Here is a 17,596-nt window from a genome sequence, read left to right as displayed (position 1 = left end):
GAGTTTTTAAGCAAGGTTTTGTAATATGGCATCTCCAGGAGTACCTTCTTCCCCTGTGTGGGTCCAGGTTTTTCTGTCCTTATTCTTCTTCCAATCATCTAATGCTATTGGCTTGTTTTAGATCTTGTAGAAATTCCTCAACTTCCAGCCCACTGATGGCATCTTTCGAATCTATGTAATGCTTCTATAATTTCAACAGGATTTAGGGAAGGAACACAGACTGGGTCCATCAACTTGAACCATGAACATCAGCCAATAATAACTTGACTAAGTGGTGATTACAGGAAAACAAAGATCTATTACACACATTTAAAGGAAGCAAACTTGGGGTGAAGAAATCCATCGCTCAAGTATGACTAACAACAGAAAGAAATGATATAAACTCCAAGCTATTAAGAAATGTACAATAGCAGACTTCAGCAGATAATGGTACATAATTGGGAGGAAATTTTAAGTCTTTAAGAAATTTGGGATTAAAATGAGCACTATCAAAAAACCACTGCATCCTGTGCCTAACACAAAGCAGGCACTTGATAATTATTTATTAACTGAATGGGTGACATTGTCATTAGAGCCCTGGGATCTCATCCAAGCTCAAACATCAAATGTGGTCGTGAGCAATTTGATTTATAAAACTAGAAACTTTCTAAAGCTAGCGTTTATCCGGTACAAACGCTTTTTTTCAACCAACTTGCGACTCGGAGCTATGTCTTAACTGCAAGAGTCCTTCAACATTCACTAAAAAGGTAGTTCTTTAATTGTCAGGACCTCACTTGATTTAAATGAAATCTGCTAACGTAATTTTGTATTAGAGGTTAACCAGAGGTTAACTTTGATGCCGGACAGGTAACAGTTTAAGTTAGGTAAGTGGCAAATGCTGATTAATATTTCTGGGACCATCAAAGGAGAGAAAAAACTTCTCTTTTTTTTTTTTCTTGTAGGGTCGGTTTTTCAGAAAACAAAAAAGTACTACGTTTGATGAGAGGGTCTTTCTTGCTCTAGGAAAAGTTCCTTTAAACTTTAATTTGCCTACAAATAACCTGGGGATCTCGTTAAACGCAAATTAGATGAGGGCTGAAAAGGTCCTGAGAATGCGAATTTGACAGCTCCCAGGTGACGCTGCTGGCTCTGTAATATAAACGCTCTAACATCTTAGGTCACCTAATTCTCGTTTTCAACTTTAAAGATTTGGTCCAAATGTGCTTGCTGTTTTGTAACGAAAGAAAGTTTCCAGAAAACCTTAGGCCTGCTAATTTCCATCACTTTTGAATGGCAAAAAATGCAACTCAGAACTGCGGTTCCGGCCTCCACATTCGGTCGTCCTAAGGCGGCTTCGGGAACCGACTAAGGAACGCGTCTAAGTCCCGAGCCCGGGTGTCTGCGCGGCATCCCGCCTCGGCTCGAGGTCTGCGGAAAACGCTCACGGCGGGAACTCCGGGGATGCCCGGCCGCCCCCGGCCGCCGATTCCCTTTCCAGGAACGCGCGAGCCCGCCCCCCGCGCGCGGCCGCCGATTGGCCAGGATGGCGCCGGCGTGACGTCACGCCCCGCCCCGCCCCGCCGCCCCTCCGGCCCCGCCCCGCGGGGTGGCCTAGCGGTTTGGTCTGGAGCAGCTGAAACCGGTTTGAGCGGATCCGCTTCCTGCCGCTCGGCGCCGCCGCGGGCTGCCTGGGGGAGCGCTGGCGAGGCGCTGACGGCGGGCGCCGGGCATCTCGGCCCGCGGCCCTCGCTCTCGGGCGCAGCGGTAGCGGCGGCGGCGGCGACGGCGACGGCGCGGACCCGCGGACCTGACAGGTGAGGCGGGCCGCCAGAGGCTTGGCCCGGCGCTCGGTACGGGGGCCGCGGCGGCAGCTCACGTGGCGGTGGAGCTGTCAGGGCGGCCCGGCCGGGGACGTGGCGGGGCGAGGGGTGGGCAGGGTGCCCCGGCCCCGGCGGGCGCTGCCCACCCCCCTCCCTGGGGTGTGTGTATGTGTGCAAACAGCGGCCTGGACCTTGGCGCCCGCACTTCGGTGGGCAGTCTCTGTTTATTCGACTTGTATTGTTTGCTGCCACGATTCCGCTGGCCTGCCTGGTGCTTAGTTCCCCTCTGAAAAATGTGTGAAGTCTCTTCCATGCAGCAGAAGGCGTGGAGCGTAAGACCACCACGAGGAGACGAACTTAAGGAACGAAGAAACACAAATTGGCGCTGAAGTCGTTTGCGTACCCCTAACCCGCAGCGTGTCCCTCGCCGACCACCTCTCGATCCGTCCATAAGTAATTCCCGGTGTTTTGGCGGCTGCTTGTTTTCTGAAATTGCCCAACCGCATAGTGGAAGGCATGCTTGTGTAATTCAGCTGTATTCCAAAAAAAAACCCCAAAGTGCCTTCCTGTCCTGGGAAGAGGTTCCAGGAATAGACATCTGCTGTCCATGCAGTTTTGGGAGAGCTGCACCTTGTCGCCAAAGCTGTACTTTTCCCAGAGCTGTTCGGATTGCCTTGATGACTTCTGCGCCAAAGCCCCCCCGCCTACCCCACTGCCCGCTTATAAAAGGAATCATGCATGCGTTCAGTCATGAATCGTAGAGAATTGTTTCATTTTGAGGCCGCCGTGCCGTGCCGTCTGATGCGGTGATAACGTAGAACAAGATCCAACCAAGCAGGATGTTTCGACCTGATGATGTTTTCTTCATACTGTGCTGTGGGGCTCCCTGTGTGTCCCCAGCAGCTCCCCCCTCCGCTGCCCCTGCATGTGTCTCCATCTTGCTACATTTCTGACAGTTGTGACTTAGCTAAGAAGTGAATACAAGCTATCTGTCCTCTGTCAACTCCTGATGTTCTGGAGACGAGGAGTAAGTCAGGATGAAGCAAACAGGTCAACCTGCACATGGCCTCATCTGTTCTGGACCTAAGGACTAGGGAGAACCAGTATTCTGGACAAAGTAAGATTTAGGAAAAAGTTGTGTTCAGAAAAATAGTGACCACGAAAGAAGTCTTACAGCGGCAGAGTGGGTAAAATTTGATACTTACAGAATGTAGGTTGATGAATCAAATCTTTTTGTATGTAACTTCGCCAGGAAAAGAATGTGGGTTATACGTGAAATAATACCAAGACCAAGTGAGATGGAAAACATTTGGAAGAGTTTTACTGCATTGTTTACAAAGTTGAACAAGGAATTAACCTGAGTGAAATCTCCAGAAACGCTTTCTTTTATAAAAGTCCATTCATGTCTGCATACGTTTGATTAAAATATTGGCTCAACTGTACTGGGGTCAGAATAGTGGGGGGATCCTACGACAGAGTGAACAGAAATGAACTCTGAAAAACCTAGGCATTTCATATATTCCTTATGGCCAGTTATGAGGACCAGAGCTGCTGGCGTCTAAGAAGGAGCAAGACTTGGAAATGGCTTTTTTTTCTTTTTGAAGGAAAACAGAGATGTTCTTTTTGGCCAGGAAAACACACTTTAGCTAAAAATATCTATGACCTCAATTTAGCTCTAAACTAAATGTCCCTGTACCTTTGGTTTGCTTAACTATCCCTTTTGTTCCCCAAGCTGGTAAACCAGTAAGATCATGTGTTGGGATAGTTTATTTGACAAAAAGAATAGAGTAGAATTTATTTTGGCAGATAGTGTAAAACTCTGAAATATTTCTTGAATGTAAATTGAATGTCATATTTACTAATTGCTTGTGTCTTTAAAAAACTATTAAAATAGTGTTAAATGCTGCTCAAAATCTCAGATAAGAATACTGTTTTATATTTGTCTTCAAAAAGCGCAAAATGGAAGTTATATATAAAACAAATTGAGTTGGTTAAATAACATTTACAGTCAGCTCATACACATAAAAAGGACTAGGATTTTTCATCTTGTTTTGTGTATGTCTGGAAGACCTCCCCCCTCCAAGTTGGGGTGGTTTTTTTGGTTTGGTTTGATTTAGGGTTTTTTGGCTTGTATGGAAGAAGAGTTGGTGAGTGTGTAAATTTTGCGTTCCATGACAGGACAGTATTTTACTTTGTCACTGTTTTGGTGGTAACTGGGTGTCAAAATTGTACATGCCAGTCCTGCACCAGAATTTTGGCCTCTGTCCACGATCAAGTAAACTGGTGTAGGAGCAGCTCCCCAGGCTTTTATTTGGTATGATATTAAATTGTGGGAGGAAGGGGAGTGGAAATTAAACCAGACTATAGGACTTTTGGCAATCCAAGCGGAAAATGATGCTTTGTTGATGTCCAGGGAGGTTTTTTTGGGTGGTATTTTTGTGGTTGTGTATATAGGTTTGTATAGTACCTTTACTGCAGCTGTTTACAGACAAGTTACTATGGCCACTCTTACAAGCAGCCTTAAGATTGAAAGTCAGTTTTAATCATCAGTTGAATTCTTTTATTAAATTTATTGTGTAAGTTCCCCATTTAACGCAGTAGAAATTTAGAGGTAATTTTGTACTAGTTGTTGATTTTAATATATAGGAATAATTATATTTGATTTCCCTAAAATTGGCTGAAGTAGATATTTAAAAGTGATCAAAAATAGTTAAGTACCACCTATGTAATTATGTAGACGAGATGATGTAGTCTTAGTTGAAAATTGTGACAGTAAACACTGGGTGAAAGTAACAATTCTAGGTAGAGATTGAGGTTGGTTATTCAGCAGTTTTGCTGGATGATGGGGCTTTTTGCTGTGTCTTTAAATTAATTCAGTTACGTAAAAGCCAAGCTCTTTTGCTAGCCTTGAAGTTTCTTTATATTACATGAATAATTAAATGTAAGATGGCAGTGTTTCAGTCAACTATTTAATTATTAGAAAAGGATTATTCCTACTCTTAGAGTTATACTCAGATTGATATGTCATGTTAAAGGAGAGCTAATAAGATGTTTGGATTGGTTGACGAGGGGGTAACAATGTAGAGCTATTTTTAGATTTAGAACATTCTTTGCTAGAACTGGATGTATATGCTTTAAATAGATCTTGTTTATTCTTAGACACAGAAAGTGGATTAAGGCATCTTAGAAATTATTTTGATCAAGGACAGGTTTTTCTCCAGTGCACGGTCTTGGGTTTTCTAGCTGAAATAGTAGAGTTATCAAATAGGGAATTCTGTATATAGGTGATATGACACTGACGGGTGGTCTTGCTTAATACACTTAACATTTGCGTCTTATAATTGATGAAAGTGGGATGATAAATAATACGTAGCTAACATTGAGCCTGGATTCTTGACCTTCATAGCAGCCCCCAATAGATCAGCTTTCTCAAACTCAGCTATATTAATATTTGGAGCTGGGTAATGATTTGTGGAGAGCTCTTCCGTGCACTGCATGTGTTTAGCAGCACTATTGGCCTCTACTGACTAGATGCCAGCGGTATTGCCCCTAGTGAGAACTGCTGCTATAGATCCACCTTGACTTTGAAGTGTAGTTACTGGAGTAGCAGTGTTCATTAAATGCCCATCGCATAGTTGTGCATGTATTCATGGTGGGGGGGGGGGTACAGAAAAATGAATAGCTGTGAAAATTACCTTATGATTTTTTAAATAATGTATAAATGCAAATAACATTTATGCTGGTAAATTAATGAAATGATGCAGAGTAGAGCCATTGAAATTCTTTTAGGAACACATTGGTTCACAATGGTGAAATTCAGAGGGAGTTGGAGAAATTATGTGGAATATGATCTACCTTTGTGTAGAGTATGGGTTTTTTCTCTATATAAATTGTGTAACCCATTTTAGAATTGATATTGTATATATTTTTAAAAATCTATTTGTCATCTTCCCTCAGGTACTTAAATTAGGGGATAGTAAACAGACTGGTTTGGGTGGGGAAAACAACCAAGTAATGAAAAATCAACTAAAGAGAAAATGTGGATAGGACATTTAGGCTTAGGGGTTTAGATTTCTATAAGTAATCAAGCTAATTTCAAGCCAGGGACATGAGGAAGAATATTCTAACTGACATAAATATATTATTGGGAAGACATTTAGAAACCAAAACACAGGTTATAACGGATACTTAGGAGTTTGAATGAAGTTCAGACTGTAGACAGATAGGCATGGATGTAAGAAACAACAGGATTTGGTAATAGATTGCAGAGTCGAGACTCTAAATTCCAGTCTATAGAACTAGAGTAATGACAGTCCTATGGTTAATACAAAGAAAATCTGAAAAGAATGATTTATGGGGGAGGGTTGTGTTTCATTTTAAGTTATTAGTTACATTACTTAGAAGCAGAATCTCCCTCTTGTAGCAGAACATAACTAGTTTGTTTCAGTGAATGGTACTTAAGTTCTTCAGTTGTTTCCTTGTTATTAAAGTTGAAGCGTTACTGAAGTAGAAATCTTTTCTTGAGCCAAGTTTTTTTCTATCTGTAGTTTTTTTGTTTTTGTTTTGCTTTTTTTTTCTTCTTCATAACATGAGCCTGGTCTGGAAAGATAGGCTGAGTTCAAACCAGCTGCTTATCAGAAGAGAAAGTTTGTAACAAGAGAATCTTGAATCCTTAAAAAAAACGTTTGGACACACCTGTTTTGCAGTCTTTCTGGCCCATACACACAGACTAGGTTTTAACATTAGGCCCTAAAAATTGCTAGGTACTTCTTAAAAAGTCTTTATATGTAAGTTTCTGAAACCTTTTGCTCACAATTGAGATGTATTTTGGGTTTTTTGTTTGTTTTTAATTTGTTTCTTGGAGGTAGCTATCTAGAGCTAAGATTTTTATATACTGTAAATGACGTTTTCTCTTCTTCTTTCTAGCACAACATTCTAAAATAAATCCATCAGAATGACACCTTCTCAGGTCACCTTTGAAATAAGAGGAACTCTTTTACCAGGTATTGTAAAGTTTTATTTTAAAACAAAATTTTAAGTTAAATGAGCATTTTTCTTATCTGGAATGTCTTAAATATAGAGTTTGTTAATACAATGGGCCTAATTTTTAGATGAAGATACCTTTAGGGCTTGCCTGATGTCAGAAATGTGCTTGGAGTATAGTAAACTCATGAAAAAAACCCATACTTCCCCAAATAGTAAATATCTTAGTCTCATGTTTTCCAAGAAAACTGTGAATGTATTTAATTTTCCATAGACAGTTGGACTATGATTTTTAAGTACTATGAAAATGAGGGAAGTTTTGCTAGTGCAAGAAGTTGGTGAAATAAAATTAGTTGGCTAAGATAACTTTGTTCCTTTTTTTTTTTTTTTTTTTTTTTTTTTTGGCTACTTGTATTTCTTGCTGTCTATTAAAGCAGTGTGAAATAATTTTAGTGTAAGCCAGCAAATCAAAACAGTATCATGCCTGGGATATGGATCTCCTTATTTGATATACTCTGGCTAAACTGACCATTTCTCAAATCTGTTACATTCCTTCCCTCTTTTGGGGGCTTTTTCAGATTATTACCTCTGTCTGTATCTTTGACCTCCCTTCTCCCCTTTAACTCTCCTTACTCTAACCCCACATTTAGCTAGGTTAGGATCCCTGTGAAATTCAGAATTTTAGTACCTTTAAGATTTTATTTGAGGAGCGCCTGGGTGGCTCAGTTGGTTAAGCGTCCGATTTCGGTTCAGGTCATGATCTCACGATTCATGAGTTCGAGCCCCGCATCGGGCTCTGTGCTGGCAGCTCAGAGCCTGGAGCCTGCTTCAGATTCTGTGTCTCCTTCTCTCTCTGCCCCTCCCCCACTTGTGCTCTGTCTCTGTCTCTCAAAAATAAATAAATGTAAAAAAAAAAAGATTTTATTTGAGATTGATAGAATGTAACCACTGTGAAAATTTGACCTTGTGTTCATGCTGAGTGCCTGCACTTAACACAGTACCTGGCTCAGAGCTGGTGTAAAATATGTGTTCAAAGAATGAATGAGTGGTTCACTTGTGTATATCCAGCATCTTTGGTATAGCAGCCATCAGAGCAGTTGACAGAATGTGTGTTTGTCCAAGTTCAAAGTCTTAGCCAAGAAGATCTGGTAAAGCTCCATCTCTGGGCAGGATTCTGCAGATTGAAGATTGCTAGTCAGCTGATAGGTTGGCTCCTTTGGGTCAAGAGCTCACCTCTAGTCCAGTTTGGAGCCTTCTCTATGGGTAGAAGACTGCAGAAGTGTATTGTACTCTCTCAGGGAATTGTTCACAGGCAGCTTAAACTAGGAGGAGGAGCTTGGCTCTACCAGGCAAATGGACCAAGCCCAGAATTAGCCACAGAAGGGTCAGCTTGATGAGGGTCTCAATCTTAATGACTAGAGGAAAGATCGTGGCAGATGTGAATGTAGATGAATCTGTAGGTGCAAAAGAGAATATTTGTATTTAGCAACAGTGTTTATCTTTTCTTTTTGTATCAGGGAGGGTAGTGATAACCTAAGTTTACTGCAAAACAAAATCTGGTTACCCTAAAGGATTGGTAAGTATTTTGATGTGAAATCTCTATATGTAACCGCTCTGTGCTTGACAAACATGTATTTAGAACCCCGAAAACTCCTGAAGGACTATCGCACTTGAAACTTTAGTTAAGTTTAAGACAGTCCAAGCTTACAGAGTACTCATGCAGGTGGCTGAACCCAACTATAGTTCTCGTTTTACTAGAGTAGTGCCTAGAAATTACTCAGAATGTGGAGGAGTTTGTCTTGAACTTTGTTCACTTGGGCTCAGTTCATCTTTTTCTTTTATGAATTTTAATTGTAGTAATTCAGAATGTATTGATACATAAGTCAAAGACTTCTTCATACTTCTATCCAAGAAGTTGTAGACTTTTACCGAATATACAAAATTCAGCAAATGTAGGCAATAGCTGTATTTTGGTTTGTCTGTTGATGGTAAGTGTTCAGGTAAAGCAGTAGTCATTATTTTAGTAAGGAAAATTAGATTTGTCACACTCTGAGTCTGTTTTTTTTTTTTTTTTTTTTTTTTTAATTTTTTTTTTTTTTCAACGTTTATTTATTTTTGGGACAGAGAGAGACAGAGCATGAACGGGGGAGGGGCAGAGAGAGAAGGAGACACAGAATCGGAAACAGGCTCCAGGCTCTGAGCCATCAGCCCAGAGCCCGACGCGGGGCTCGAACTCACAGACTGCGAGATCGTGACCTGGCTGAAGTCGGACGCTTAACCGACTGCGCCACCCAGGCGCCCCTCTGAGTCTGTTTTGAGTAGTTTTTGTTATTGTTGTTACATCGCTGCTTTCCCATTGATCATTTTCTTGACGTTTAGTGTGTTAATAGCCACTGTTTGTTCCTGGAAAATACTGGTTACTATTTCTCTAGAATACTTAACATGCATTTAGTGTTTGCCTTTTTAAATTGGAAGCTGCCTTGAAGGTAGGAACTGATCACTCAGACTGATCACTCTGTCTTCTTGGTGCTTGTTATTGGCTCAGTTAAGGAGTTGAACAAACGAAGGATAGTTCATCCCTACACATCCCTCCTTTTCTTTGGCTTTGGTTCTGTAGAGGTAGGTCAAGTTAAGAACGCAGGGTCCAACACATGTCTCTGGTAAGGTTCCTCCATCTGCTAAAGGGGACTCTGTATCCAGGTGATCTAGTGCAACGGACTGTTCTTTTCTTCTTTAAACTGAAATTTGAAACTTTCTTACTTATCCCACTGTAACAGGTTGTTCTGTTTCTTCAGGAGAAGTTTTTGCCATATGTGGAAGCTGTGATGCTTTGGGAAACTGGAGTCCTCAAAATGCTGTGGCTCTTCTTCCAGAAAATGAGACAGGTGAAAGGTAAGCAGGAAGACAACAGTTGACAGAGTACTTGTGACATTCACATTATAAATTTAGGGGGTTTATAAGATACCTTCATATAGTTTCCTCTTCTAGTTTTAATTTTTATCAGTTCTCACATGTGCCAAAGAGTGAGGTAGTTGTACAAGGTTGGTGGTAAACAAACAAGTTTCTCTGTTTCTCAATTTCTGCCTCTCAACCATTTTCAGCTTTTGGCTAGTTCTTTTGGTAGTGACTACCATTTTTCTAAATAACTGGCTTATATTGCTATTTCTTTCTTTTTTTTTTTTTTTAACTTTTTTTAGGTATTATCTTTTGGCTCTCAGTACATATTCTTTTTTTTATATTTTTATTTTATTTTTTAATGTTTATTTTTGAGAGAGAGAGCAAGAGTGAGCATGAGCAGCGGAGGGGCAGAGAGAGTGAGTGAGAGAATCCCAAGCAGGTGCTGAGCTGTAAGCACAGAGCCCGACATGAGATCATGATCTGAACCGAAGTCAGATGCTTAATTGTCTGAGCCACCTAGGTGCCCCTCTCAGTACATGTTCTTGATAAAAGATCTTATTTTTGCTTTAGCCTATAAAATAATTTTCTGTAGCAGAGAGTGGAACAAGTATGTTAGCTAATGTACTGAAATGAATTCACAATCAATATTAAATACAACACTAAACTTAGCATGGGTGTATTGGTGCATTGCCCTAGGGAAAGGAGGGTCTGGGTACTGGTTTCAGTTCTGTAGTTAACTGTGATCTTGGGCAGATCTGATTTCTCTAGGCCTAGGTCACATCATCTACACAGTAAAGAATCATGAATGTCGATAAAGGTGGGACTTGTTCAGTTGGGGATATTTGGAAGTGTTATGGGTTGTCAAGATGTTATGTGTGGGAGGTAAGGAGATATGAAATCTTAAATAGTATACAAACACATACAATGGCCTAAGGGAGAAGCACCAGATTGTGTGATTATTAGGCTCAAATTCTGTTTTCCTGTCGAGCAGTGCTACTGAAAATGTGGCCTGTGGGCCAGTGCTAGAGAAAAAACTTTATTGTCAGTGCATTATGGGAGAAATACAGAAATTAAGAGCAAGCAATGTTTATAGCAATTTGACATTGCTGGGACATTCATGCATGTCACTGTGGATTCATCTCTTGTACTGTATACATAGACCAGAAGTATTGGTTGCAGGACAGGCAAGCAAACAAAAATTGGCCCTTCGCAGCAAATAGTTTGAGGAGCACCAATGGTGAAGCAAAGGAAAATAACAATACGGTATCATAATGTAAGCTAAGAAAAAGAAAAAACATCTATAAAACACTCTTCCCTATTTGTCATTAGTGTAATACATTTTTCAGCCAATTCTCAGCTTTTTTTTTTTTAATGTTTATTTTTGAGAGAGAGAGAGAAATAGTGCAAGTTGGGGAGGGGCAGAGAGGAAGACAGAGAATCCAAAGCAAGTGAAGTTTTATTGGTAAATACTGGGATCACAGAGGAATGAGATGTTCGTTCCTGTTTAGTGGCTGGTTTTTCCTCCAGTTTCAGATCAGCCATTCTGATCTGAAGTAAAACCTCATGTCTTTCTGAACTTGTTCCTAAAACACAAGTTTTAACACATGTCTTAAGTCCCTTTCCGCCAACCTGGCCAAAATTATGTGAACAGATAACACTTAACTACATAACTTCAAGGGACCAGCCACTTTTGCCTTACTGAAGTACACTGAAATGTAATTGATTCATATATGTAGATAAACAGTGTTTCACATGAAGGAAAGAAGATGATGATACAAGATGATAGAAAAGACATTTGCTTTGGACACCATTCTTGTATTTTAGAAGAGTGTTTGGTGTGCTCTGCATTTTTGTTTTGTTTTTTTTTTTTTTTAAGTAAGCTTCAGCCTAGCATGGAGCCTAATGCAGGGCTTGAACTCATGACCCTGAGATTAAGAGTTGGCCGCTGAACCCACTGAGCCACCCAGGTACCCCCTCAGTGTGGTCTGCATCTAAGCCCTCTGTACCTCTTTTTTTAGAATCTCTTAAGCCTCTCCATACCTACAGGCTATTAGGATTTTTTTTTTCAACTTAAAGATAATTTGAAGGTTGTAGTATTGTTTTCTAATAATGCAGAAAATGTGGGTCACTTGTGGTTTTATTTGCTCTTGTAGATTTTATAGTATTTTGGGGCAGGATATGAGGGGGCTATTCAAAATCAGGCAGGTATACTAGACCTCATTGTCCCTGTGTCCTCCCTTTTCTTGAATTTCATCAGATTATGTTCATTTTTGATGTCACTGAACAGTTCTGGTTCATTTTTAACTTTGCAACCTTTATTTAAGGGAAATGGAGTAAAAAAATTCATTGCTTTGTTCTCCCCATCTCTTTTCATTCAGTGGTTCTTAACCAGGGGTGCACATTAGACCCACTTGTGAGGGCTTTAAAAAATACACGTCTAGATCCTACCCCTGGGCAATGAGGAATAAATAATGCTTGAGAGAGGGGCCCAGCACATTTTTCAAAGCTTCCCACTAATTTTATTGTACACATGGGGCTAGTTTCACATAGTCTGGCTGACTATGAATGAAATAGTATTAGAGATTTGCTATTTTTTTTGGAGCAGAGGTGAGAGAGAATTTCACCTCAGAGTTGGTAGAGTCTGCCTGGGGTGCTGTGTTGAAAAGATTCTGAGGCTTACCAGGGAAAAGTAGTGGGGCACGTATGCCAAGCATTTGCTATTCTTGTTTTATAGCAGTGCTTCTCGGCCAACCTTACGTGTTCAGATACTCTGTGAAGTTTGATCAGATGCCACATGACCAGGCTCCACCCAGACCTATGAAATCAGAGTCTCCTAGGGTGGAGCCAAGGCATATGTATTTTATTACTACCAGATGAATCTAATTGTTGGCCATGGGTGACAGCTGGTTGTGGAGATTTTGTTAGGAACCAGGATTGAGTCAGAGTGAGGATAATGCCCTAAAGCCTGTCTTGGCAGAGCCAGGTGGGGAGCCGTGCTAGCCATCTGGTGTCATGGAAGAACGTTTGGAGCTGCTGTTTATTCACCGAACTATTCATGCTGAATTAAGGTTTGGGTAACGGCCTGTGACGGTGGCTCTCAAACTTAAGTGTTCATCATCAGAGTCACCTGGAGGCTTGTTAAATTACAGATTGTTGGACCCTCCTCCAGAGTTTCTAATTCAGTAGCTCTAGGTGTGGCCTGAAAATTTGGATTTCTAACAAGCTCCAAGGTGATATTGATGGCCCTTGGATCACACTTTGGATACCACTGGTCTATGACTGGAAGGTAAAAGTCAGTTATCATCATGAATTGTAGTGATTTCTTTCACTGTTGAGTCAAAACTTTAGAACAGCAATAGACTATGTTACCGTAGCATTGTTCGGAGGAAGACGTTGAGTTGAGACCAGTAAGATACAGATACTGATTGCTTGACTGGGGGAATGAATAGCCAGAGGCTGGGCGGGACAGTCAGAACAAGGGACAGTTGGGAACATGAGTATAGCTTGCCTGCCTCAGCCCTAAAGCCTCTTAGGCCTGTAACATCTCTGAATAGGTGGCAAGTCAGAGAAGATTCTGACTCTGGCTTCCAACTTTGGGCTACTTTTTCTGTTTGGAACACTCTGGCTCTTTTATGGCTGATTCCTTCTCATCACGTAGGACTCCTGTCAGACAATTCTTCCTCATTGAGGCTTCTCTTCCAAAACCTCCTGTCATGTCAGAAAGGCCAACCAGCCTTACTGTGTGTGTTTGGTTATTTGTCTACCTTCGCCAGAAAACAGTCTGCTTGAAGATAGGGCTCTTTCTGCCTTACTCATCACTGTGTTCCCAGTGCCTGGTGCAGGGTAGGCCTGGAGTAAAATTTTGTGTGGGAATAAATAAATGCTGTTGGTCACAGACCTTGCTTGAGGGATTTTATGAATTGTGAAGTTTCTGTGCACTTTAGCTTCATCTTAATGCTGCTGCTCTAATTCTTTTTTGTCACAGCATGTTATGGAAAGCAACCATTGTACTCACTAGAGGAGTGTCAGTTCAGTACCGCTACTTCAGAGGGTGCTTTTTAGAACCAAAGGTATGTTTTCTTTATCTAGTTTCCAGTTTCGTTAACAAACTTACTTCTTTCAAAAGCAACTAATTTAAGTTTGGAAACATTCAAAGTAATATGAGTTTGGATCAAATAAGGAAAACAGAACTCTAGCTTAATAATATTTTAGTACTAAAAATCAAGGAAGTAGCCACTTCAGAGGCAGACGATGTCTGCAGTGGAGTTTTAAAAGACTAATAGTAAGTATCTTCTGCAGTATTCTTGTTATGAAATTGGTTTTAATGATAAGTGAATGTTGTCAGTAGCTGTACATTTTCTGTTACTTTTGTAAACCTGTTAGTAACCAGTTACAAGGGTTTTCTTTTTGTTTCATTTTTTTAATCCTTATGTGGTATGAATACATTTGGAGGAATATATAGCCAGCTTTGAGTAATTCTTTAAAAAAATTATTTCATAACAGCCATCTCTCAGTGGCTGCGTTGTTTTAACTCCTATCAAAACTGAAGTCATTCCTCTTTAGATTTTTTCAACAATGGTGTTGATAGATTAGGATCTTTTCTGAAGGCTTTTGGAATATCTGTTAAACCTAATCTGCTTGCTCACAATGATTTATTATTTGGGGATTGTTTTCATATTTGGAAAAGAAAAAAAAATTGATTCTTCCCTCTTATTTTAAAGATGCTTATTTCCTGAAAGGATTCTTTTCCTTCAGATTTTTATCTTTGAGCACACTTGGGCTGCATGTGAACAGGGGTTTAGGCAGGAGTCTAGGAAGCAAAACATGGAATAACCTTTTTAAAAGTTTTATTTCCCTTTGGGATCATTTAATACTTGTTACATGTGAAAAAATGCAAGCAGCCACTGTTAGCTCATTCTCTTAGCCACCATTACAGAAAAGAAAACTGACAAAGCCACTTCAGCTGTCTTTTGCACCTATTACGTTTCTTACTCCAAGAATATATTGTAAATACTCAGTAATTAAAACTACATTATGGTTGATCATTGTGTTGGTTTATCTTGACAATAGTCTCATTTTAATGACTTAAGAAAAGATCATTTATTTGGCATAGGGGTTATGCGTTGTGGCAAAGTTTTTTGGTATAAATTGAACAGTTGTGCAGGGACAGTAGGTCATAACACTCGTATCATTGAAGGTTTATTTGAGGATCCTGGTATGTGAAATTTGTAATATGTGAAATCAACTAAATTTTACTTACAGGGGTATTTGGACAAGAAAAATCATGAGTCTTTTGGGTGTAGTTTTCTAAAGTAAGACTATTGTCAACATGGATCAAATTAAGCCAACCTACAGTATTTTTCGTCTTCATTAAAAATGTAACCAAAAGCAGCAAATCAGTCCAAATTGCCTTTCTGAAAAAATTGGCAAGAAGTCTGCTTACAGTAAAAAACAAGTTTTTCCCCTTGTAATACTTGCAAAAGTTCACAGTATGTGTTGGTGAGTGTGTTTCTTTAAGTAGGTGCTCTGTATCGTGTACACATGTACCGTGTGATGCAGGGGCTGCCATGGTAAGTATGTTTTTCATGGACTAGAGTAAATAGCTACATAAAATCCCATGCATATAGCTGCAGGGTTTTTTTCCCCACATGCCAGCTTAAAGTGACACTTCCTTTCTTTTAAAAGTTGGTGGCGCTTTTTAAGTGAAACATTTTTAATAGAAATAATTACGAAACTTTGTCTCCATTGTGCATTGTCAAATGATAAAACTAATGTGCAAAGAGCCTTAAACTGTAAAATGACACAAGCTATTGGGATATATATTTTATGAATATAAAGGATGATAGGAAAGCAAAGTAATTATGAAACATTGAAAATCTGAAATGAGTAATGAGATTAATTTTGCTGAGTCACAAGTTTTAGGAGGTAGTCTACCCAAGCATTTGTAGAGCCTAAGCTAGAAATCTTGTGATCTTGCCACTTGACCTTCATATTTTAGTTTCCTTATTTATAAAACGAAAGGCTTGAACTATAGATTTCCTGGGTCCCTTGCATTGCTAAAATTTTATTGCAAATAAATAAAATTTTACCATTCATGCTTTTTTGTCCATTTTTGCTCTTTGTAGCATATTCCTTTTAGATTAGAGGTTAAGAGTCTTGAAATCCCTTTTCTCTCAATTTTTCATGGCTAGCTATTCTCTTTTACTTTGTAGAATTCTAATAACATGTTAATAATGTTGAATTTTAAAATAATGTCATAAGTGACAAATCAAAATATTATCTTAAACGTAGCACACAAAGGTGGTAGATATTCCTGGAATGAAAACACGGGTGTGAGTCTGCAGATGGTCCATTAATTTCACATCTTCACCTAAGATGATTTTTCAGTGAACATGTAACATTTTTTTATCCATGTCTGTCCCTCTATATTTGTGGCTGGAATTAGGAATGTAACCTTATACTGAAATGTTACCCAATTTTTTATTATATTGTCTTAGAGATTTTTCCTTCATTTCAGTGGAAATAGCTATTTTTCAGCAACTCATCTGCTTCTGATTTTTATAGGTGTTAATGTTTACTCATAATTAGGTCGTTATAATCTCTTACTTTGTTCTTAATCTCCCTTGATTTTTGTTTAAATCCTGTAACAAAAGAATCATCTGTGATAGGCACCCGATTGTTTATTTTTACAGTAGCCCAGATTCTTGTTTTGTATAGTAGTTTTCTTAATAAAATTTTCTTGGATGTGAAATACCTTCACCTGTTAACCTCAAATTTGAACCATCTCAGAAATGTCTGTCTCGCTTTCTTCACTTCATGCTTACTTACCCATAGGTGACCATTTTCCTATTGGTCTTATTAAAAATAATTATTAAATAGCTATAGGTCTAGCCTCTGCCATCATAGATAGAAATTGCTCAGAACCCCTTTTTATATGCATCTTTTTTTTTTGATTTTTCAAAATGTGGAAAAACAATAGTCAATAAAGTTTTAGAAGTTTACATTTGCATTTTTCATATTTGAAAGCAGCGATATTGCATGACTAGTTGATAATTTTGCTACATGGTTTGTTCAGAACAAAACAGACCAAAAACCTCAGTCTGCATGTTGTTTCTTCTCCATGCTTTTGATATTGCTGACTGGTGTCAGTCACTGTTTAAAAAAGCAGTCATTATACTTTTTTCTTTCTTTTCAGAAATAGATTATTGGTGTTTTTGTTAATATGTATGTTTGGAAACATTTCAGCAACTATCTGATTTAATATATGCTAAATTGTGAAACAACTATCAGTAATGGAATACTGTCTTGGACTGATGATGTTATTTTTTTCTTCAAAGATCCACGTACACTTGACTCCAAAGTACTTAAAATTGTGGCAGCCTTTTACAGAATGGAACTGTTCTTTTTTTTTTTTTTTTCAGATCTTGAAGAATGAGTTTATTACAGTTAGCATATTAAAAAAGATTGCATGTTTTGGGGTCATTACTGAGATTTTTAATTTCCCAGTGCTTAAGTCTTAAATTTCTTAAGAATTTCAGTAAGCTAAAATTTAAGATTACCTTCTAAAGTTTAATAAAGTAGTCACAACAATTTTGAAAGTTCAGTGTATTTTGGAACTTGGTGGATTTTTTTCTATATTGTAACATTTTATTGTACCAACCAACATGGATTTGTAGTGTGAACACTTGTATACACAATAAGTCACCTGTTGAATGAGCTCTTTGGACTGCTCCTCAAATGGTCCATTCTGTCAAGCCCAGGTTATTTTATGCTGGGAGTAGTGGTTTGCTACTAAAGCAGATGAGGGTGGAGTTATTAACATATTATTAAAATATGTTCTTTATCATACATATTTTATCCATAGGGCTATTCTTACGTGATTAAATGTAGATATTGTAGCTAACACTTTGTAAAGT

At 39.0% G+C, this 17,596-nt stretch overlaps 1 protein-coding gene across 4 annotated transcripts in view; it reads left to right on the top strand.

Moving 5' to 3' along the window:
- Positions 1 to 1,671: 1,671 nt before the first annotated feature.
- The window catches only part of GPCPD1 (glycerophosphocholine phosphodiesterase 1), a 49,990-nt gene continuing 34,065 nt past the window's right edge, over positions 1,672 to 17,596 (top strand). The window contains exons 1-4 of one of the 4 annotated variants that reach the window (XM_030310046.1): positions 1,672 to 1,793; positions 6,726 to 6,802; positions 9,560 to 9,674; positions 13,666 to 13,750. In XM_030310046.1, the coding sequence (XP_030165906.1) occupies positions 6,754 to 6,802; positions 9,560 to 9,674; positions 13,666 to 13,750 (249 nt within the window). In that variant the 5' untranslated portion in view covers positions 1,672 to 1,793; positions 6,726 to 6,753. The remainder of the gene's footprint in view (positions 1,794 to 6,725; positions 6,803 to 9,559; positions 9,675 to 13,665; positions 13,751 to 17,596) is intronic. The other 3 variants (XM_030310045.1, XM_030310043.1, XM_030310042.1) reach the window with 3 other exon arrangements.

The sequence above is a fragment of the Lynx canadensis genome, chromosome A3, assembly GCF_007474595.2.
Source record: "Lynx canadensis isolate LIC74 chromosome A3, mLynCan4.pri.v2, whole genome shotgun sequence".
NCBI lineage: Eukaryota > Metazoa > Chordata > Mammalia > Carnivora > Felidae > Lynx > Lynx canadensis.
The sequence above is the reverse complement of the archived record's forward strand: the minus strand, read 5'-3'. Positions and strand labels throughout refer to the sequence as shown.